Here is a 24,031-nt window from a genome sequence, read left to right as displayed (position 1 = left end):
GGTGCAACTTCTACGCAGTCTGCCTGTGATCTGTATGCAGCAGGGTCCTGGGATGGGGACAGATGCCAGGATTTGACCTCCTACCTCTGTGTAACTGGTAGAGAAGTGGTTAAGCTGGCAGCTATATGCCCAAGAGGACAAACTAATCTCTCTAGAATTCAACAACAAATAGGCACAGAGATGAACAGAGAAGTTTCAACCTTGTGACAACAGATTTTAAAGTAGTGTTAGTTACTTCTTAAAAGAAGTTTTCACATCTGTCCATTCCTCCCTCCCCTTATAACCCTTTGCTAAGGGTTATGATAGCACAGAACGATATGCTGACTCTGCCACTGCAGTTTGCTCAGAGTACCTGAGCCATAGGATCTCTCCTCCCATCTTGGAGAGGCACAGAAATAGTCCCCAGCCTGCCTCCAGCTTTAGACATTTTGGGCACTTTGAAAACTGGTTATTCTGCAATGACCACATCTCTGTGATTGACCTGGAAGAATATAAGGAACATGCTTCCTCACAGCTTTCTCCTTATAAACGACCTTGTTTTTTTCCAAAGAGTGGATCTTTGCCGCTAAACCTCTCTCCGGTATTGCAGGAAAAGCTGAAACTTATGCAGGACTTTTTAGCACAACCAGGACAACTTTCCATGCAGACTGAGACTGCAGGCTATGAGACACAAGCCTTTTCATGTACTTTCTGTACTGCTCCTTGCTGCACTTCATTATACTATGTACTCTTTTATCGATCTAGAACAAATTCACTGTCCAGCTAAAGAGGTGGGCGTGGCTGTCCTTTATTTTTCATGCAAGAATAACTACTATATGCATATTGTACCCTTAGGAAATGCCAAAAGAGAAAAATTACTTTGGGCATTGGTACAAAGAGGACCATGGAAACTGAATACATGGGACAGCCAGGTCACAATGAGTTACTATGTGGATTTTCAGCCCACCATTTTCTCTGTGCTGATGCCACCGTGGACACTCTTAGGGGATGCTTCAAGGGGACAGCTGATACAACCTGACAGTGCTGCAGCCAAAGGGGCAAGCTGGCACCTGCAGCCCCTTGGTCACTGATACACACGCTTCCCCCTTCCCATGTGCCAGCTCTCATTCCTCAGGGAGCTGTTCCTGCCTGCCAGACTGGAGGAAGATTATTTGTTCTTCCTTGGTTTGGGGTTTTTTTGGTTTGTTTTTGGTTTTTTTTTTTTGGGGGGGTGTTCTTTTTACTGCCCCCTTCCCGCCCCCCCCAGCTGGGTTACCTTTCTACCAGTGAGCGAGCCACTTGGCTCAGTGGTCTGTATAGGGGGAAGGATCAGATAACAGAGTTAAAATAAGTGAAGCAGCAGGGCAAAAGAGGGAGGGGGAGGAAGGGAGCAAGACCATTATATCTGGTGGCATTCAGCCACTATTGTTAATAACATTTCTCCCACAAAGGAAGTGTGTATGATTCCCTGTCACATACTTCAAGAATGCCAATGGTGGCTTAAAGCTGAAGAAAATCTAGAGCTCTGTCCTTATTCATGTCTTCATATAATGAAACTAATATACACACACCAGCAAGCCCTTGGATTTTAGCTGACTGATCACTGGTGAGGCCAGCCCTAAATATTACCCCTCTCTATGGCTGGTCACTTTTATATCCCCCTGGTAACACTGCCATGCTTTGTGATATTACGAAAGGTAGGGCAATTTGGGAAACTACTAATTTGCAATTGATACTATGAAACTCCCTAGTCAACATACATGAGCTCTAGTATCTTATGCAATAATTAATTACTGTTAGGAAAAGTAGCTATACAGTATATAATTGCTACACAGTCAAGTTCATCTCGTGACCTAAATGTGCAAGACTGAGAGTGAAAACAATGGGGACTTTATCCTCTTTTGTTTCTGACACAATTTTTCCCCCACTTGTGGTGCATCAACTGGCAATACATAAACTCAAGAAATGCTGAGCAGTCAGCAATGGAAGCTTCTGTACTTTGGTGTTTTACACTGAATTCAGCCATCATGATTACTGATGAAGAAATACAAAATGTAAGATGCAGTTGCTTTCTTGACAAAGGATCTGGCCAGATAGACAAAAGATGCCATTTTCTGGGAGTTTACATCTGTGTGTTTTACGTGTTGGTCTGCATACATAAAACTGGAGGAAACAAACAATACAATTCTGTAAAACTGAGTAAGTTAAGTTCCAGGAAAGCAAATAATCTTCTTCCATTTTGCAGCTGAAAGTACGAATAGCCATTTATTACTTCTTGAGTGATGATTATTAGCTTATTATCAGTTTTTTTTGGCAGGCTCTGTTGGATCAAAACTTCCAGTCCTTTTTCAGTCCCTGATCATAAAAAATTATGGAAGCTATTTAAGTTTATCATTGATAATGCTGGAATATGTGTGATTGGATCACTCATGTTCTGCTGAGAGCCAGCAGTTACTTTAGCTTCATTAGTTTAGAAGAAGTGCCATATGAATGTCACAAACAATTTTAAATTAGAATTGTTTTGTATGCCTCCAGTAGCTGAGGAGACACAAACTGGACAATCATAGATAACAGGTATGTAGAGAGACAGAAGGCTAAACATAATAATACCTAAAATTCATAGCTTTATTTCTAAAAATAGGAGAGGCTAACTTTGAGAACTCTATAGAAAGAGTGCAGCACTAAGGTATTGTGACATATCATACACCATTCTGCATTATCAATTTATCCGGAATTCAACATATTAAGTAACATTATGTGACTTCTGTTAAGCTCCTACCTAAGGTAGAAAGCAAACTCTCCTAAAGAAGTGGTGATAAAGATTTTTATGGCAAATTAATCAGTTACCAAGGGCTTTGAGGGCTAGATATAGCTGAGGAAAAAGGCTGATTAGCTGGGAAAAAAACCCAACCAAAATTTTTTATCATAACTGAAATGATGGGATTTTTTCCTAAATAAATAATATTGTTTTAAAAGAGGGAAAGGCAAAAGGTGGTAATTGAGCAATGTCAAAATATCTCCTTTCAACAATATTGGCTGCAAGCTTTCTGATTTGTTGTTTTGAATTCACCTTTCCTGTTGATTTTTTTAGTACTAGATTTTTTTAATGTTAGATATGGCAATGTCTAATAACAATGATGATAGACATGATAACGTGCAATGAAATGTGTGGAGTCAGTTAAAAAGGTAGATTTTGATAGCCTCAAACAAAATGTTTTTTGTAAAGAACTCTGAAACTTTCATGCTTCAATCCTAACTGTACCAAGGGCAGTTTTCTAAACCCTTAAGACCTTCATGGAAAGGCATTTATTCCCTGTGGATAGATTCATTGTTTGGGAAAACTAGGATTTTTGCCCTTCGGTACTGAAACCACAGGCAACTTTTAAGGGGGAAGTCTCCTTTCCCTGAATAGTTTCAGAGCTAAAATAGCTTAGCACTACTCTTGTTCAGTGGATCCCTGCCAAGATGCTGGTGCTGGTGGTGTCATTTTGACTGTGCTCTTCCAGTGACAGTTTCTTTTAAAAGGCCTCTAAAAGGATTCAGAAAATACATATAATGCTGTAATTCTTTAAAACCCTGCCACCCTGCTGGAGGCAGGAGTGGAAACAATTTATCCAAAAAAGATCTGGTGAGGCAGTCTGAGGTTAGAAAACATAGCGATGTGTTTTGTGTTGAAGCACAGATGTCTGTTAATAAACAAGAAGATGCGAAGAGGTGACATCTTGATGTTCCATGTTACGTGGACTTTGAGTTATCCACCCATGGACTGTTCATGGATGGAGAACAGCACCTGCCTGCTAGGAAATAATAGCCAATACCCTGACAGTCTCTATCAAATTTCTAAGGGCACCTGAGATTGTCTGTACACATGCAGATGATTTCTCTTTGCTGCAACAAGAGTATGCAGCCTTTCAGCAAAATGTTTACTCAGGCTAATCTCTCAATGACTGCAATAAGGGAGAAATGGGGCTGATAGGGTTTGGTCAGCTGCCAAGATGTGTGCTTAAGGGAAGCATGCTCAGGCTTCAGCTGCTATCAAAATGGTAAGAACTATTGATCACATTGATTTTTTAATTAAAGTTGTCCCTATTTATTGGGAGATTCTAAAAGTTCAGCTGGACTTGCTTCAGAACAAACTGATGATAGTGCGGTTTGACCAGACCTTGATAACAAGTTAATTTGAGATATTTTGAGTTGTTATAGTGTGAAGTGTCCTAAAGCTATTCGTTCAGGAGAAAAATAAATCATCCATTTCTCTAACCCAGCAATAACAGTTTACAGCAACATTCCTTTCCCCTAGAAATATGTTTGGTTTTACTGTGTTTCTGTCAACTTGTGCAAAGAACTGGGATTTACTCCAAGATAAAATATGCAGAGGAACACCTAGGGGTCTTTTTTCAAGGACCACGCAGAATTTAAGACATGATTTTACTTATATTGGTAGTATCTGAAACAGTTTTTCCCTTTCATCAAAATATGACATTTTGAAATTTGTTTTCACACAGCGGGTGAGGGACTTAAGTTCTGGCTTTGCCTTATATGAATCCAAATGGAAATATAAATTCCTACAGGCCGTATCTGAGAAAACATCTTGCTCATTAGTTTTTTCCTGTCCTAGAGTCTCTATGCTTAAGAAATTCCAAATAAAATTGTCATTGAAACTGATCTGTTTTTACCAAACATTTCCTTGAAAAATGACATTTCCAAAAGTTGAAAGATTTCAGAAAAAATGTACTTTTAGTATGGTCTCCTCAGCAGACCTGTTTGCTTTCCAGCCAGCTCTATATTTATCTTAAATATAACTGCAGTGTTTAACAAATATTTGTTTTTCTTAATAGCCATCGACACAAGTAAATCACAATTAGTTAGATTCAAATCACTTTTGAGCATCTGCTGAAATGATCACATATTTCAGATGTTGTACCTTGGCATATCTTTTCTGAAAAGAAATTGGTTTAAGAGTCTCATGGTCTCACCGGATAGTCAGAATGCTAAACAGAAAAAAATCTAGTATGATTTGTGCTTAAGAAAGGAAGTATCCATTTACTTAAATATATAAGACCTCTACAAATTTAATCTTTTATGTTTTATATGAATACTGGTATGGAAATATTCCTTTTTATATACATCAGTCAAGCTGCCCTGAAATAGCTACAAGCATCTGAAACATGATCACAATCCAGAAAATTATAAAGAGGTTGAGGAAAAAATTACTCTGTCTAATATTTTACCACTAAGAACTCATGCAGGTATAATTTCATATGTAGACATTTGCAAACCATGCTGTATAACTGGTTCATTATAAGTAAACATGAACACATAACATTGCTAATATGTGTAATTTGCTTTGAAAATATTTAATGGCATAAGTCAACACTCTGGAATAACTCGAAGTAAATATTTAATATAAGGAGATACACATTTATAAAATCACGTGCTTTTTAGAAAACCTGCCTTTTCTTCAATATGTCAAACAATTAAAATTATTTGCAAATATAGAGTATGACTTTTTTTGTAAAATGTTGCAAGGTGAGTGTGACATTATCTAGTGAAGAATTATTTCTTTATTCTCCATAAATCTGAAAATTTCATGAAAAATACAAGAATTGGAAAATTCCTCTACAGTTAGGTTTTCACTGAGTTTGCTAACGAAATTAAAATGGTATGTAGAAACCATTTTTTTCAGTTTTTTAAAAAAGTGATGCTAGAATCTAGGCAAGGCTACATTTCCTGAAATTTCAGGCATCCACCTCCTCAACTAACTTCAATAGCCATTGAGTTAAGGGCAGGCTTCCAGAACAGTCTTTGAATACATGTCTCCAAGATCTCCACAGTCTTCAGTGCCACAGCAGATTATTTGGAGGACTAATCATCAGCCAAAGACCTTAAGGTTTCTGGATTTTTAACTGTAGGAGAGCCCGCCTTGGCTGCAGTGACCCCAAGGAGACTCCATGTCTCCATGGTGGACACCCCAGGGCTTCCATGGTCTTTCACTCTAAATTACTCTGTGATTTAGATCCTCAGCTATACACTGTTTTCCCTGAATATTTAACAAATTAACTTTTCATTTCTCTTTAAAGACACAATTAGATTTTAAAGACAAAAAAATCTAAAAAAAAAAAAAAAAAGAAAAAAATTGTGACTGCTAAGTCCACTACACTTCAGTTACTCTTCTCACTCCTTCAATAAGGAGGTGTATATGATCAGATCCTGCAGTCTTGTGAGGCATATTGACTTGCATTGTATATTCACAGAATGTGAGCTGAGTGCATCTAAGTGTAGATTTAGATTCTGCATCAGAAGTTTGTCTAGTTTATTTGCAGTACATACATATAAGTGCATGGAGTGGGCACCAAAATAAGAAAAGAACGCAGAAAAATAAATAAGTGGGCCATCATGGGTAAAAAATAAATAAAATAGAAACAATCATAATTAAAATAAAAATACAAAATGTTTACTTCTAAATGACATTACTGAAAACACAACTTGAAAACAAAATTTTTGCTTGTCATGCGGAGCATGAAAGAAAGGAAGCAAGTAAACATGGAAGTAATATGTTTAAAAAATATTGCTGCAGCATCTATTCCCAGGAAATTTTCCATTGCATATGTTACAAAACCTAGGTTTAATAAAGAAAACAAAAAGGGAAAAAGCAGAAACAGAGCACAAGACTTACAAATAATGAATATTCAATAACCACAAACCATATTGACTTTAAGAAGTTTTTAAAAAGTACCTTTTCTATTGCTTTGCCTATAAGATTATCTCCAACTGGTATCAGAACTCCTCCAAGGATAGCCAGCACAGCACCGATGATGGCCCCAGTGAGAAGCCCACAGTTTATGTTACAGCCCATTCCTCTCCTTTGTCAGGGTGCAGGCAGACAGGGTAAAAATATACTTGCTGCAAGGCCTGATGCTTTTTTCTCCCTTCTTGGTCCCAACAGACTCACTGATCTTCCTGAGAGAAGCTGTTAATATAAGGAGAGAGTGAACAAAAAATCACATTCCAAAGCTCAAAGTGCAAAGTGCATGAGGTGAAGCAGGTAGGAAGATGACATGCCAAAACTAGCCAGCCAGTGGCAGCCGGTGCCAAAATGCAAAGAAAGAAAGAAAAAAAAAAAACCAAACAGTTGTGTGTACTTTTGGCAAGCTAGTTGTTTGTGACATATCATTATTTTTTTTTTTTTCTCTGTTGCATTAGAGCAAACTGACATAATTATTGTTCAGCTGACACTTCCTGAGGCACGCACCTTCTCCAAAATCTCTGTGCCAAAGGAGAACACTCTAGCCCTCTGCATTTTTTACAGTCTGCAATGCCCATGGCTCCCACTTCAGGCAAACCCAAGAGTTTCAGTGTGAGCTACCCAGGCTGTTTCTGTATTACACGAGTAAGGAAATCCTCAAGGTCCATCAGCACCTTGGTGTGGAATGGCAGCCCATAATAGAAGGCACCTACAAGAAGCCTGCCTTTCCAGATCTTTGTCAGTACACAATCTGCTCCTGAAAGTATAAAACTTTGTTTCACAACCTCAAGTCAAAGGTATGACTGGATTTTCTTTTTAGAGTTGCATTCTTACCATCACCTAGTTTCATCAATTCCAGTTGCCTTACAGAAACGCAGACCTCTTGAAACGATTCTAGATTTTGATTTTTGAAAGATGTAATACCTGATACTTCAAGATCATTCAGTCTCAGAAAAAAAATAATATGTCTGCAGTTGCTCATTGGAAAACAGTTGCTGATAATATGTGCTAGTATGTCAAGGTCTGGCACCTAGTGAGACTGTTGTAAAGAAAATCAGAATGATACCAGTGCTGAGATATGGCAAAATATAAGCTCCCAGTGATAATTTTTCTATTTGCTACTGTTTGTGAATAACTAAGACAAAGAGCTGTCTAATTTGCAATTTGTTCTTGCTCAGGAATTACTCCCATCCACTGAATTTGCATGTTTATTTGCTTTAGACCCTCAACTAACAGAAGATCTACTGTTTTGTGTTTTGGATGCCATTGTCCATATTCTTTTTGTTCTGACCAATTTCTGTTCGTTAACATGTTGTGATCATCTCTAAATCAATTTTAAGGCAGGTATTAGTTACAGAGTCAATCATGCATTCAAGGCCAAACACAGAGAGCAAAGGAAAAGAGCAGGATGGAGTGAAAGAATAACTCAACTTGAATTCCCAGTTTGCTCATGAGGATTAAAGGGTCAAAAAAATCTTCATGGGTTTCTAAATAGTATATCAGATGTAGGAATAGATGTTTTCATAAACGCAGTTATGAGGTTCTTTTATTAAAAAAAAGAACACATACAGCCTGCACTGATATATGAGGTACCACGGTCAGCAGCTTAATGATGTGTCCTCCCACATCCTCCCAAACTCACAATCATATTGTGTCCGTACCTGAGTCTAGACTGATCCTTTTACCTGCATTGGAAACTCTCATTTTGCCTGCTCTTGCACTAGCAGCAGTTTATGGTTCCCTTGTCATTGACAATGACTATTTCTGTACATTTGCACTCATTTGGCACAAATTTAATAATTTCCCCTTGGATACTTGTGAGCAGAACGACCAAAAGGCTACTTATGATCTCAGAAAAATATCCTTCCTATAAAAGTCATCCCATCCACCCACCTGCCACCAGGTCATTCTTTGTGGTTCCCACATCAGAACTTCACCCTTTGATTGCTTTACCTGCACACACAAGGCACCCAGGAAGAAACCAGATTTGGCTAAAGTTTTTGTCTTTATTTCACAAGGGACTGAGAAGTCCATTTACAGCTGTAGACCTGGTTTTTGTGCTGGAGGAAGTACAACTTATTTGAACTGCAGGTTTACTTAGTCGCTTTCCTCTCTACCAGCTCTGTTACTCTGTGCCTTTGCACAGAGCAGAAATAGAAACTCACCAAAGGGGTAACATTAAGAAAAAAATCCATTTCCCCAAACTTTTCCTGCAACTTTTTGCACTTTTCACAAAGATAACTGATAGACTACTTGACTGAATTATAAAAACACAAGGTTATTAAAGGCTCTTTGACAGAGTGGATGGATGCATAATGTGGCTAAGATCAAATTTCAAAGCTAACTTGAGTTACAAATTCATTTGACCTGAAGAACTTTCACATTAACGTCACTAGGGCAAACTCTCATATCTTTGTAGATAAGTTCAGATCAGGATCTTTAGTCTGGCAGAAATAGCACTGCAATACTGTGATATGGCTGTGCAACTCATTGGATAAGTGGTGTGAGGATTTTAAAACCTTATTGCTGTTACACAGTGTAGCAAATCTAAGAAGCAGAAATTCTCAGTGAAATCAAATTGTGAAATGTATTTCAAGTTGATTTTTCCCTCCAACCCTATCTATTCCGGTAGATATTTTTACAGTGTGTAAAGACATATTTTAAATTTTAAAGTGGAAATTATCTCTTCCATGAGTGTTTAAAAAAGGCTTTTATTGTCAGACATTTTTTTCTTGGTTTACATTCTGAAGCTTTTCAAATTCAACAGAAATACACCTTACACCAAAATACATTTCCATCCAAGTTTCTACAAGCTGTTCCAAGGGATTTCTTTTTCTGTTAGGCAGACTAAGTATTTCTCATGAGCACTAGCAATAAACAACTGGAAAGCAACTGGCTGCTAATAAATTGTGTCCATACTGAGCTTTTGCAAACTGTAAAGTACTCACCCTTCTCCTACCAAACACAATGCAATTGCAGTCTAGACATATCTCAATTTATGCAATTCAAATTATCCATTACACAACTGCAATGAAGAGCACTCACAACATGACACTAAATTTCACATAAAGGTCACCAAGCTGTTCTCATCTATCAGAACTGAAGGTAAAATATGAAGACTAAAGTAGAAATTTCCAGTAAGAACGCAGTTGTGTCCGGGAATTCACATTCAGGAAAAAAAATATTTACCTTATGCAGAATAGAAAGTACCATAACAAAATTAGATATTGTCTATGAAACTGTACTATCTTTTAAACTTAGATTTGACTACAGAATTGGTAAAAATATTCACCTCATTCTAGAGTGCTGAGTATGTATTTTTTAATATTGTTTCAAATGTCCTTAATAGAATGCTGATGATGGAAATGGTCCATTTGGACTCTGAAAAGGCAATTTATAAGCAACTGAATAGGAGAAAAGATGCAAAATATTATTAAACTTTTTCTTCCTAACTTAACTTAAACTTCTGTGCATGCCAGTTTAAATCAAACCCTTAAAAATCAAAGATTATCTGTATTTTCTTAAAGATTTCTCCAGTTCTAATAGTAATATTTAAACATTCCTTGACATGGCACTACTTCAGTTCTGACAGAATTGTTTAGTGCCCCGAGTAAGAGCAGCTGCATGGGAAAGCAGCAGTGTGTATAGTGAAAATTAAAATGGTTTTTCAAAATTCTATTAAGAGTTTCCACCCAAAAGCATGGTGTTTCTTTAAACATAATTCCAGTTTCTCCAAGGTCAGATGGTGAGATTAAAAATACTGAAACCATTAAAAGATACTTCTGCAGGGAAGAGGCTATTTCTGCTTTTTTATTTTTTTTTTTATCTTTGTCATACTTTGAAATTGTAATTTTGAGGGGTTTATCTGCAATATTAAATGCTACAAATATCACATTGAAAAGAAGCATTTCTTATAAATTCACATGACTCCAGAACTGTAGTTTCAAGAATAGTAGATATCAAAAGACAGAATGCAATTGGGAAAGCCTGCAATACTGAACATAAAATACCATTGCTAACACAGTAATAAAGCATGTCACTAATACATGTAAAGTTTCGCTGTGTTTTGCAAACAGCTTTGCTAAATCCTACCACTTTATATCACAAATAAAGAGTTTCAAGAGCTTTCCACCAACTGATTTTAAAAGTATTTCTGAGAAAAACCCTCTGATTTTAAACATTGTATCGTATGACTCACCTTGAATAAGGGCAACTGACTTTGCAGCTGAAGGGACAAGTACTTAACACATGACTTGCATCAAGTTACGAGAAGACAAGCAGCTAAATCTCCCCACCAAGCTCACAGGCTCTAAACTCCAAGGGAGTGTTTTATATATTCCAAGAGACGTCAGTTCCCTCTTTATCTTTTTGCCAGAAGAAAAAGTTAAGTTGTATTGGTGCTGGGGGGGCGGTTATTTTTACAGTCTGACTAAAAGCCACTACCTACATCTCGTGGTAATATACTTAGCAGCTGCAATCTTTTTCAAATTTTGATCCAAGTGAGTCAAAGGTCAAGGACAAAAAAGGGTAACTTACTTATTTGGTTCCTGGTCACTTCTCTAATATCCATTTGCTTTAAAACTGCTCGTATTAGCAAGTTATGACTAACCAGTTCCTGACACCTTCTTTAAGACACACTATTTTCAAATATTCTTTGCTATATAGCATGCTCTGCTGTATAAATAAAGCCTTACTAGATGCAGGCTAAATGCCTTTGCAGCTTAATCATTGTGATAGTATATTTTCATGTAATAAAGATCAGGAAACATCAGAATATTTTTAAAGGGTATTTTTTTCACAGACTGGATTACAACATTTCCTCACAAAGCACTAAGCTTCTTCCTCTTTTAATGAATGTTCAATGAACATCATCCCAGAAGCTTCTTTTTCTTAATATATCTAAAAATCAGATATTTTTATGCTGACATCTGTGTAGACCAAAGAGTTATCCCAGCACAGTGTCTATCAATAATTAACAATAATCAGTTTGGCAAGCTTTTGCACAAATATTGTTTAAATATCTCCTCATTCCAGGTGAATTAAATGAATTCATTGTTTTAAAAGATTATTCTGGCAACAGCAAGAGGGAGTGATATATTACATTATAACAGAGAAAACATTCCTAAAAATAGATTCATAGGTCCAGACTTTCAGGATATAGCACTGAATAGTTTGTGATCCACATGTTTAGAACTTGCTACGTGTTTTGACTGACTGTTTACTGTTCTGTTTTTGATATTGCCCTATTTGAAAATTAAGCTTTTGTGGAAGAAGTTTCTTTCTTCTAATCTACTTCTGCTAAGTAAATCTAAGATAGATGAACATTAATGAGTCTGTGATTTTATCTCCTAGTAGTGGAAGCAAGACTGAAAGTGAGCCTGGCCCTTTGAAAGCAAGCTGTATGACAGTCTTTGTGCAAGACTTGCTGCCAGGGGAAGCGAGTGACCCTGACTAACTCCAGTTTCACATTCTTGAAAAGTGGAGTAAATTTGCTTTTCTCTATTCTCTGATTAATGACTGGGGTTTAACTGCTGAAGGAAACAGTCCTCCACACTACGGTTCCTACGCACTACTTTTACAAATATTCTTGTTAATTATTTCTATTGGACATTCCTTGTACAACACTCTCCTGAGGATGCTTTTGTTTGGGATGCCTCAGCTTTCCTCCCAGGATGCCTGCCCTCTTCACTGCTGATTTCTCTCTTCTAAGAGGAGATCATTCCAGTTAGTCACACCTGCCCGTGGACATGTTCCCTACTATGCTCATTTTCCCTGTTTGCAGTGTGTGGGATTCAGTGTGCACCATTTCAAATAATGGAGGAAAATGTCTACTGCTGTCTTTTTGCTGGAATCCTAAAGGTGTTAATGCAAATGTAATGAAGCTCAGTTTTCGATTTATACATACTGAACTGTATCGGCTAATTTTGTGACTTATGATATGTCATTGTTGCCATATATAAGCAAAATCTCTTCTGCAGGCAGTGCTTGGCAATGGAATGAGGACTGCCAGGTTCAACTGCAGAAACCAGCTAAAAGGATTTGAAGCTAAGGGAGAAGTTGTGCACTTTTTGGATATCACTAATTTCTGTTTCTTAAAAACAAAACAAAATAAACCAAACCATAAGTACCTAATGATCCTTCTGTGTTCTCTGGCTTTATATCAGAGTCCAGAGGTTGTAGGGGAGAAAATACAGAGACACACAGCAACAGAATGATGACAGAAAAAGCAAAAAAATATGTTCTTCATTGGAGTCCCCAGCAGTGCAGCAACAGACAAAACTAACCCGCAAGGAGACATTGTCAAGAAAGAGAAGTAGGGTAAATGAACTCTCACATGCCTCATGAAGACACAGAAAACTTCAGGGAAAAACTTCAGAAAAAGACAAATGTAGTTGTTAACTCCAAATGGAGTGCTCCCACATTTCCTGGAATAAACATACTACTGACAAGAAAATGTTGTAGAGATGAGCGGGATTCCTGGCTTTTCTAGACATGTCATAGCAGGGCCTTTTGGAAATCACTGTGTTTGGCATGCTTTATAAACACTGAGGGAACAAATAAATAAAATTATCATCTTTCTGTATGCCATGAGATTCCTAAACACACAGTGCCTCCCCCTTTTTTTTTTTTTTACATTAAGATCCCTTCCATCAGGGGGTGATATACATTTATGGTACATGTAATTTGAATTTTAAGGTTGCCAGTATAAATGTTCCCACATTCCTGTGGGAATTCTCTGATGTACAGTACAGCACGGTGTAAGGTTCAAGCTGTTGTTTGGAAAGAAACAACAAAGAAGAAGTGTGCTGAAGAAGGAAAACAGCCATTGAAGCCATCCATAGAGAGGAGCAGGACTGGGCATAGGCTGGGTAGTTTGTCCTTTCTGAGGCCCTCCACCCCTACTGTGCACATGTGATAGCAACACCTCACTCACATCCTCCATCTCAAAGGGAACAAATCCCAAAGATAAAAAACTATTGGCTAAAGGGGAGCTGTTGTAACACCCCCGTGTTGTGTCTGAACTGATAAAAAAGGCTTGCCTATCAAAGTTATCCATACAAAAAGGCTATGTGACTGTAAGGGTGTAAAATCTCAGCTCAGAGAGTGCTCTACGGAGCTCCTTCTCAGCTGGCCTGAGATCCCTTATAACCGTCACACGACGCTTTCCCTCTGAGCAGGCCATACATCTATTTACTTTTCCCGCTTGTAGCTTACTGTAATGTGTTGATCAACTCTGTAGTCTATTCCTTTACCTTTCTGTGTGTTGTTTATTGCAATCCTGTCAAGGGTGACCAACATATGATCACTACCTCCTTCATATCAACAGGGATAGTAGTTTGCTTGTGGGTATTGATATATGGTGTTTATTAAAGTAATCATATTAATTACAGGGTGAGTCCTAGTGTGTGTTTGCACCGCCCAGGTCTATGATCAGCAAAGCAGATTCCCCGCTCTGGACAGCAGGTGGGAAGTCTGTCAGGTCACAACACACAGCATGATTTTATATTTCCTAGTTTCCACAGTCAGGGCACTCACAGAGTTTTTCTTCATGGGCCTATTAGGAAGCTTGTAAAAACTAATCTTAACATTAATCCCTTGTCAGACATGGAGATGTTAGTAGATGTTAGCTGAGGTTAGTAACAGAAAACTCCAGGAAACTCATGTCCCTACTTTTGCACCCTCTGAGTTTTTCAAAGGACACTAACTTTACAAAAAAAAAACAACCACCACCAAAACCAACTTTCTAGTTGTTAGGTAAAGTGCCAAGCCCTGGGGCAGAAGGTTACATCAATTTTCTTAGCATTCAGCACATGATTTTCTATCATCTTCTAGGTACTCTTCCTATTTTGAAATAAAGGTGTGAGGAATTATGTTTATCTGCTTTCTGTGGTAAGTAAAAACATGAATTTATTGTTTACCTAACTTATTCTATTAACATCATCTTATGCGGCTTCTGCGCTCCCTAACCAAAATCCTGTTGCCACCACTCAGTGGACTTCTGGCTTCTCCAGAGTTATTGTCCCACAAGAACAGTTATTTCTTCCTCAGTAGTGAAAGATTTAAATCATTCAAAAAACCACAAATAATACGAACATGTGATTCCTGTCCCCAGATAAGCTTTTTCTGATTCAACACACTCATAATCACTCATGTGCACTTAGTTCTACTGAGGAAAATGATGAAGATGAATCATCTACAGAAGAAAGTGTGCAATATGCCACCAGCTGGATGAGACTTCTGCCCCTCGCTGTGTATTGGAGGTACTAGGAGGTGTTCCTTTACAGGGAGTGAAAATTTGTATTCAGGAAAGGTAGTTTGATTTCCTATGGAAGCTAAAACCTTCTGTGCATCATGTCATCACATAATACATAAGAAGCAGCACATGAGCTATCCACCCAGACCAGCCTCAACAATTTATTTCACTTCTATTGTGTAAGAGTCTCCCCTAGAGTGAATATGGCCTATCTTCAAGTACTGCCTATAAAGAACTTGAATATATAACTCATAAATTATAAAAATAATAATATAAAACTATTTTTTCCCCTAAATTGTATGTTCACTTTGTCTCAGCTATTCTCACTGTGACTGCTATTTTGCACCACCTTGTTTTCCAAAAGCCACAGAACAGAACAGAATTAAATGGCAGAAGTAGTCACCTCACTTTAGAAGAAGGAAATATCAAGATTTTTCAGTTGTTTCCATTCTGCTTTTAATATTTCAGCTCTAAGGATCTAAAAGAAAAGGAAGAGATAGTTTCATAGAAAAAATTATTTTATTGTTTAAAGTTAATTACAAATATTTGTGGCAAATAAACTTATCCAAGTAAAAGTAGGCATCTGGCTTAAGGAAGATGAACTGGTTTCCTCTCCTCTCTATGGAGAGGTGTGAACACACCCCATTTACCTTAAATATTTGTCTTAGGCAAGGATGTATCATATCCTTTGGAGGCACTGATGTCTTTGCTTTAACTACAGAGGCTCTAAACGACTCACTTAAATGAGAGTTCTAACTTTTAGAAGGTTAATGTTAGAGGAGCTCCACTCAAAATCCCGAAAAAAGTTTTTCAGCTCCCCCCCTTGTCAATGCACCAGACCAACAATACCAGGACAGCTAGAAAAGGTTCTGGTAAGTGCAAACAAGTTCTTGAAGCAAGAAGAAAATGTGATGAGAAAATTCCAAAATATTTACAACCTGACATTAATGGAAAGTTTGGCCAAAGATTGCAGATGAGGTGTAGCATTTTTTTGGCCCACCTCAGATCACAGATTTTTACTGCAGAAATGCTGGCCTTCAAGGCTTTCCAGTGTATGCCCTGAGGCATACTCCAACCACTCATACCATGCAGTCTTCAGCTCCCTGAGAAAAGAACCTCCCAAACATTCATTAATACCTGATTTCTCATCACAAGAGCTTGGAAGACTCATTCCAAATTGCTGCATAGCTCCTTCATTACCCACTAAAGACTCCCAGCTGTAGTTTTCCCAGCTGTGTGAAGTGTTAGGACCTAAGGTGCTGTCCCTTGTGATTTTCATTATGTTCTGACGATATGGAAAACATCCTAAAATACCATTGGCTCCAGCCAACTTGGCAGCAGTACAGTGGAAACAGCGTGATATATTTGGCTCCTGCCAGTGATGAGCTTCTCTGTCAAACTGTAACTAGGTTCTTTAAGGGAAAAATGGGTGATGGAGACCCAGCAGCTACTTCAGTTCACTTTTTCCCCAGAAATATAGACTGAGCAATTCCACACTGACTGTGGCATGCATAAAGTTCTGCCTTTCTCAGTCCTCAAAATCACTTTTAAAAATTATTTTCAAGTGATTTTAGCAGAGGAATCAGGTGAAGAAAGCACAAGATGGGCAGGGATAGAATGGACTTTGATTCTTCCACTTCTGTAGGTTCATGTGAGAGTCACTCAGAATGTAGATAGGAAGGAACTTCATAGAGCTGAACCCAATACAGAAACTGCAATGTAATAACGTAGGCTTCTGGGTGAGTCTGAAGCAGCAAAGAGGTATAATAATATTTATTATGTAATTATATAATATAATAATTACCTCTTTAGGTAGACTGGGTCAGTCTGTTAACGCTACAGATGTTTCTCGCTGAAACCAAAGCAGGGCACAGAGAAGGGGCTCCAATGGTAGGGGAGAAAACTTTTGAAAGCAGTCATCTTTTGAAAATCAAGAGAAATTTAATAAGTCTTGTCCCTACTTGAATATATTCCACTTCTTGCAAAAGTCTTCTTGCCTCAGAAATCACAGAATAATGGAGTAATTCAAAACTCTTTCACTGGTGCAATACCTGGTTGGGAAATCGTCACCATAATGAATCACCCCAGACAATGGCAGTGGCACTGATGAATGACTGGGCAGTCCTTATGTCAGCTTTTGCCTACCAGCTACACCATAATTTGGTCTGTGCAATAATTAAGAATAACACACGTACAGGGGATTTTTCCAGTTAATGAAGAGGTAAGTTTAAGGTCAACTTTTTGGTGACTTCTCAAGAGTTGAAGACTTGCCAAATGACTGACACCCTTTTCTTTCAGTTCACATGTTCCAGATCCATGTCTTTGGTCTGAGCAACATGCAGATCTTCCCTGGGACTTCAGTTCAGCCTCCAACACCAGGTATTAAAGTCAAATCATGAGTCTACTATGAGAAGAAACCTCCTTTATATCAGGCTAGCACAAGAAGAAAGCTCAACCAACCCCATGTCCTGGAACAGTTGTCCAGCCCCAATTTGAGAATCAGAATCAGTGGTTGGGATAGTACCAAGGGATCCAGAACTGTGCCAGCAAGACATAGATTTTCTTCCAAAAGAAAGGGAGACATAGAAAATCATCTGGAGATGATGAGTACAGGCCAAAGCTCTTCCTGGTTAAAAGTTCTGCCTCAAGAGGAAATCACATACTACAGCAGCGGCAGCACAGACCTAATGGAAACACTTTCAGAAAAGCAGATTTTCCCTTCCACCTGGCAGTCAAGGTACAGACTGTGTGGGTTTTGCCTACCAGTCTGGGTGAGGAAGCAATACTTAGTTTCAAGAAAATGTGTGCCAACTGATGCGGAGTTTTTCACCTTTTATACCCTATCCTCATGGATCTGGTGAGCTAGGCTTTCTTGAAACTACTTTGTTACACAAAAACTCTATTATACATTTTTTTTACACCAATGGATGTCTTTCCTCTTCTTTAAGTGCTAATGTATTACTCTTGTGTATGTGACAAAGGAATTTTTCTTTTTTTCATATTTTTCTTGTGAATATATTTAATTACTGCAATGAAAGTATAAAGCATAGATCACACACCCCCTGAAAAACCCAACCCAAACTGAAAAATAAAATCAGCCTTGCCACAAGACACACCTTGGCAGCAGATGAAGTTCTAAAGAAATTAGGAAAATTTTTGTAGTATTATTGCATATTAAGGAACATTAACTTTGAAGAACAGAGCAGTTGAAAAAGTCCTAGAAGTGATTTCTGTGCACTGGCAGTGAATGAAGTAGGCAACAACAAATAGATACTCTGAACTCTTCAGATCATGTAATTTTCTGATGCTAACATAGTGCATTATTCTTTCAGATGAAACCATGTTACAGAAATATGCATATAACTATCAGTTACACAGAAAGTAGTTCCAGAACATAATAATTTAACTGAATAAAACCCTACATTTCTGATCACTTTCCTGGTTATGCCAGTTATATAAATGGTTCTGAAGTCTCACTTGAGGACAGAAAAAATTCCCCCAAACTAGGCAACTACAGACTACACATTTTTTTATAAGGACATTTCTGCTGAGCTTTTTTTTTTTTTAAATAATCACTAAGTTAATATCATCGTTATTGTATCAGTTGTCAAAGAGAATCAGATCACTAAGACAGCACAAGTTATTAGTATTTTCATGACTATTCTATATTTATTGAGTTGATCCCAGCATTTCTGTATCAAAATTAAAGAAATGTTACATCAGCATCTTTATTGGACACAAAGTATAATTTTAAATCTACATAGAAATGCACGTATGTGCCTTTTCCTCTAATTTATTACTACAGTATTTTCAGATGTTCATTTATAATACACTTACAAAACATACACATTCCATGATCAGCCATACACTTAATATTTCTCTTAATCCATATTTACTTTTTATAATAAATGTATATAATCCTTTATATAGAGATTTTTATATGTAAGATAATAATTCACAGTCATAGGATTATATACACTTGTTACAGTTTAAAATATGAATACATTTCTATTTGCAATGTACAGTGAAATATTAGCAATATATTAAATACTATCAAGATATAAATATGGAAGTGAAAAGTTTTCATTATCAGTATATTTACTCTTTCTGAATTTTAGTGAACAGGCTCTTAGAGTTGTAACAGTCAAGAAATAGAGGCTGAACGGCATGTGTCTTTGCTTTTAATAATTCTAGCATATAAGAGCATTTTGCTAGCAATAGGATGCAAAAGTATGCTCACAAGAAACAAATACAATGTCCAACTATGTGCTGAGAAACTGCATTTAGTCCAGGAGCAGGGTCACATACCTGTATGGTGGGAGAGCTGCTCTTACTACCCTTGCCACCAGGAGCTGGAGAGCTGCAGAAGAGCCTGCTAAGTTAGCTCCTTATTGACAGAAAAAATCAAGTTGCTGTAGCAACCCAGTGCCCTATGAGTCAGTTGATCTTTCATCAGCCACAAAGAGAAAAAGAAAGTTGCACAGACCTTTCAAACTCCTTAGTAGCCAAGCTGTCTCAAGTATATAAGGAATTATAAGACCCCTGAGCCAAAGATAATACTTTTTCACACTTATGCTTTGCAAGAAAGACCAGTTCTGACAAATCCTTTCAACACCAGCCTCTGCTTCTGAATCCTTTATCCTCTGCAATAACTCAGCACTTGGAGGCAATGTATCAGGTCCCTCTTGCCGATCCAGAACAAGCTTAATTGACTTTGCTCCTTGCAATGACTCTGCAAACACAATCTAATCCCAGTTAATCCTTACAACACACTGGAAGCCAGGTAAGGGGTTTCACACTGGAGATAACTCTTCAGATTTGGGCTTATTATACTTACTTACACAAAAGGCAGAGACAGGTCAGAATGAGGGATCACAGCTGTGAATACAGATGCTCAGATCCACAGGACTCTTTCTAATGATTTCCACAGGCTTTGGTTCAGTACTTTGTTATCTAAATGAGCATCTGAGCCAAGTGAGAGTGCTGTTGCTTCATCTGCCTGTCCTGTTGGACCTTTGCTAGATCCTTTTATCATAGCAGTGATGAACTGTTTAAAATACTTTTTAAAAAATATTAAAGTTTTAAGCACTGTATTGATTTTTTTTTATTTGAATAGGAGGCACCTCCTTCCAGACAGTTACAGCAAATAGCAACAGTGAGAAGCCTGTCTTCCAAGGCCTGTCATAATTAAGATAAAAGCTGTCCCAGAGGGTTAACAGGACCCCGAGGTGAGTCAGTATGACAGGAGCTATAAAGCTACATCCCACACTCAAGAGCCATCCCATGGCACAAGCCTCCTTGCCTGGCTTTTCAATGCAGTTCTTCTTTAAAGTTAGTCAGAAAATGAAACAAAAAGGGAAAGGAAGAAGAGAAAAATATTCCTGACATTTCCATTAATCTGGATATTTTCTGGCCTATTCTTTTATGTAATTGCTGTTGTTCTACCTTTGGTCTTCTTGGAGACTCGTTGGTTGCTTCCTGTGTGGCTTTCGCAGATGCAGCCTCCAGCTTGTTGCCAGAGCTCCCTTCTGCCTTCCTTTCTACATGTGCTTCCTTTTACTACTCCCCAAGAATCTCCTCCCTCCTCCAGCTCTCTGTATATCTCTCCCACCTACCACCCTATCATCTCAGCAGTCACTCCTCCACCAAGCATCTCCTTTAGTCTGTCTCCTCCCCCATTGGATTATCCTCTAATCTTTTTCCCCACCTCCAGAATTTACAGCTTTCCATCAGTTACGTCCTTGTCCCCTGCCATTATCATTTATGTTTCCCCAAATCTCCCCTGATACTTTTCTTTTTTCTCCTGTTTCCTTCTCCCTGTGCCTGAATTCCTGGTATATAACCTTCTCGCGCTATCAGTTAATCAAAGAGCTGGGTGCAACTGAAAGCCAGATTTGTCAGTGCTCTTTGGTACACAGATAAATCTTACCTGAAATGGTTAATTATAAATAATAATTTAAGTTTGGTAAATTAATCCTGTAATGTGTTCTTGTTTGTGTTCCTTCCTAAAGCCCCAGAACAGTAAAGCCCATGGTATTCCTGCCCATTATCTTTTCCCTGCCCAGCTGTTATTCAGCACTCTGTTTGAAGTCCTCCCACTCCTAAGAAAATGAATACTGAACAGCTTCACCCATACACAAAGAAGCACATGTGCCAGTTAAGGAAAAGTAAACCTTGTCCTTGAATTACCTGCACCATAACTGAAAGAGGATCTGAGATGATGCCAGGAACAGCTCAGACTTCTCTGACTGCAGAGTCAGACAGGTTCAGTGGCGAAGCAGCCACGTTGGGCTACCGGAACTGGTGCTGTGTGTCCCAACATGAAGGGAGTCATTTAGCATGACTCCCCTCCCCTTGGGACCAGTAACCAAGTCCATGATACCCTTAGAGCAAATTAAGGTGAAATTACATCAGCCAACAAGTTTTATGATTTATTAATACAAAATACAAGGCACATGTTTAGACACAATAGCCGAATGGCAATTACTTTAACTGTGTAAGCAAGTCCCGTGCCACATGTTTTTACTTAGATCTGGTCGCTATTCAATAAAAAGAAAGAAAGGGGGGTGTGGGGGAGGGTGGGTGTGGGGGGGAGAAGAGTTATCACCACCCATGGATCCAGCGGCGCCCCATTGGTTCATTTTCATCCTGGGTGTCTTGCTGGTGGGGGTCCCACCTGAACTTTTGTAGATTCAGGTTTTTTTGCTCTCAGGAGGATGCCCCCCCATTTACACAAAGGGAGGGCGGGTGTAGTCTGTGCCTGTAGAAGCTCAGCATGTACTCAGGGGGTCCTCATTGGTGGTCACAAGGGGTGAGCACCCCCAAAAGCTTTAGGCAGCCCTTGCTGTGTACGTGAGCAGTTTCCTTACATTACCACAGAAGTTTCTTCCAGGAAATGATAGCTGGGTCTTGCCTTCATGAGACCTACAGCTGTTACACCCTATAAAACCTTGTGGTTACCAGTTTAGGCAACAGCAGCTCAATTTGCAGCAGCATCTCATTTCAGCTCCTCTCCAATCTGAGCAGAACAGCTTTGCACCAGTTCTGCTTGAATTTGTGTGCTACACAATGTTTAAGGCAATCATCAGTATATTGGTTCCTTTACACTGTGCCCTTCCTTCCAACCCACAACAGCCAGAAAGAAAATGGAATGTATCCGTCCCCTCTTTCTTATGCTCTGAGAAGTCAAGGCACTCGTTAGCGTTTACAGTTTAAAAACGATCCTTAAAATTACATAGGATAAAGATTACAGAACTGTAAACATGCCGTCACAACATGAAACATCCCAGGCATGTTTGTGGTGAAGCGCACACCCTCCATGTAATTACACTCCGGCTTCCTTGTTTTAGGCAAAAAGTAACAATAGTCACTTATCAGATTCCCAAAATGGTATTGGAGGGGATTCAGAAGACACTCCCAAGACTCTCTGGGTAGTAACAGCCACAGGATTACAGACATATAAACACTCAGTTCCTCCAGCTTCTGGCAACCATTTCTTCCATGCTGCACTCTGTTCTGCTAGTGGTTTTTTAGTTAGCTTTTCTCCAGTCTGTCTTTCACAATTACTCTTCTCAGCTGCCAGGCTCTAACATGGACTTTGCCTCTGTTCCCTAAGGCTTGCTCTCAGCCTGTCTGCCCATGTCCTTGCTGAGGATAAATCCTGACCATATCAGAGCAGTCCCTCTAAAAGTCTTGGATGTGCAGACTGAAATGCTCATCTCAGCACTGCACCTTCATGCAACAGAGAAGTATTTTTCCACTGTATTTCTGTGTCTAAAAACTGCTTTAACAACAGTTGCACAACCCAGGTCTTATTGAACATCATGTATTCCAAAGTTCGTGTCCCCAGGGGAACATGCCAGTATCTTGATCAAACACCATGGGCAACTATCAGCTGATATCTGTCAGTTTACCTACCATAACTCTGTCTAGGGTTCTAATGTGTCTGTGATTCTAATGTACACATGCCTAAATAGTGCCTGTATACACATTCAAGTAATGTGTACAAATTTCCTGACAGAAAACAACTGCAAATTTACAACAAAATTACAGACAGAAACAACTGCAGTGGAGAAGATTTTTCACGGCCTCCCAACAGCTTTCCTGGCAGACAGCTCTCAACCATTAGGCTTATAAAAGAACTATTAAAAAAAACTTATTAAAAAAACCAAACCCACAACTTCTTTGCCATTTGGAGACAGCAGGTCCTGGCATTTTGATTCTTCATCTGCATAAAACAAGAAGAATCTTCATCTTGGTGTGACAGACTCACGTTGCCTCATGAATTGGTGAGGCTTGTGAGTGTGTCTTTTCTTGAATAGTAAACATAAGAACATATTTTCCTGTGAATATTTTACTTTCCTATGGCCAAGTAAAAGGCAATGCCCTCTTCTCTAAGGACAATAATATTCCATTTTTGACCCAAGAAATCTTTAAGCATTTATATGTTTGCATGAACACACATGAAGGTGCCTTGTTTCAATTTCAAAGAATACCTCTGAAACGTTATGTGTAGCTGAGCTCTTTTGCCTCTTGCAACGTTGCCTCTTGCCATTTTCTGTCATGCAAACACCCTGAAAAATACCACCTTTTCCTTGGACACTTCCATGTGTGTCTCACTGAAATGCATGTGGCTGGGAGGATTTCTGCCTACACAGACCTTTGAAATTGTGTTATGATTCCTCACAGAGGCTTAACCAAGCCATACTTTTCATACCACTAAGGTTCCTCACCTGAAGAATGAGGCGGTAATACAGCCCCATTTCTTTGGCATGTTGCCACACTTAGTGTATTGCTTAAACTGAGGTGCTTTCTGAGGTGCTACAGCCCTCTTTAATGTGGCTGCTGTGTTTCTATGTAGCCTTGCTTTTCTTATGTTGAAATTAATCCATGAACTAATTCCCACTTTTAGAACTATGCCTCATCTAAATACCATTTCAATACTTCGTGTCTAATTCACATTAGGCATTGGGCATGTGCCCAGTGTGCATTCTATAAATGAGACAAGAACAACTTCCAAAGTATAGATCCAATGCATACGTGTTGATTCAACA

The 24,031-nt window shown here is 38.5% G+C and overlaps 1 protein-coding gene across 4 annotated transcripts in view; it reads right to left on the bottom strand.

Moving 5' to 3' along the window:
* CD36 (CD36 molecule) overlaps window positions 1-20,580 on the bottom strand; it is a 39,068-nt gene extending 18,488 nt beyond the window's left edge. For 2 of the 4 annotated variants that reach the window (XM_005243466.3, XM_027795383.2), the window contains exons 1-2: window positions 10,923-11,081; window positions 6,716-6,949 (exon numbers count right to left, since the gene is read on the bottom strand). In XM_005243466.3, coding sequence (XP_005243523.1) covers window positions 6,716-6,835 — 120 coding nt within the window. In that variant the 5' untranslated portion in view covers window positions 6,836-6,949; window positions 10,923-11,081. Of the gene's footprint in view, window positions 1-6,715; window positions 6,950-10,922; window positions 11,082-19,286; window positions 19,433-20,423 lie in introns of those variants that run through there. The other 2 variants (XM_027795381.2, XM_027795382.2) reach the window with 2 other exon arrangements.
* Window positions 20,581-24,031: the final 3,451 nt, after the last annotated feature.

Source organism: Falco peregrinus, chromosome 6 (genome assembly GCF_023634155.1).
Source record: "Falco peregrinus isolate bFalPer1 chromosome 6, bFalPer1.pri, whole genome shotgun sequence".
NCBI classification, from domain to species: Eukaryota; Metazoa; Chordata; class Aves; order Falconiformes; family Falconidae; genus Falco; species Falco peregrinus.
The sequence above is the reverse complement of the archived record's forward strand: the minus strand, read 5'-3'. Positions and strand labels throughout refer to the sequence as shown.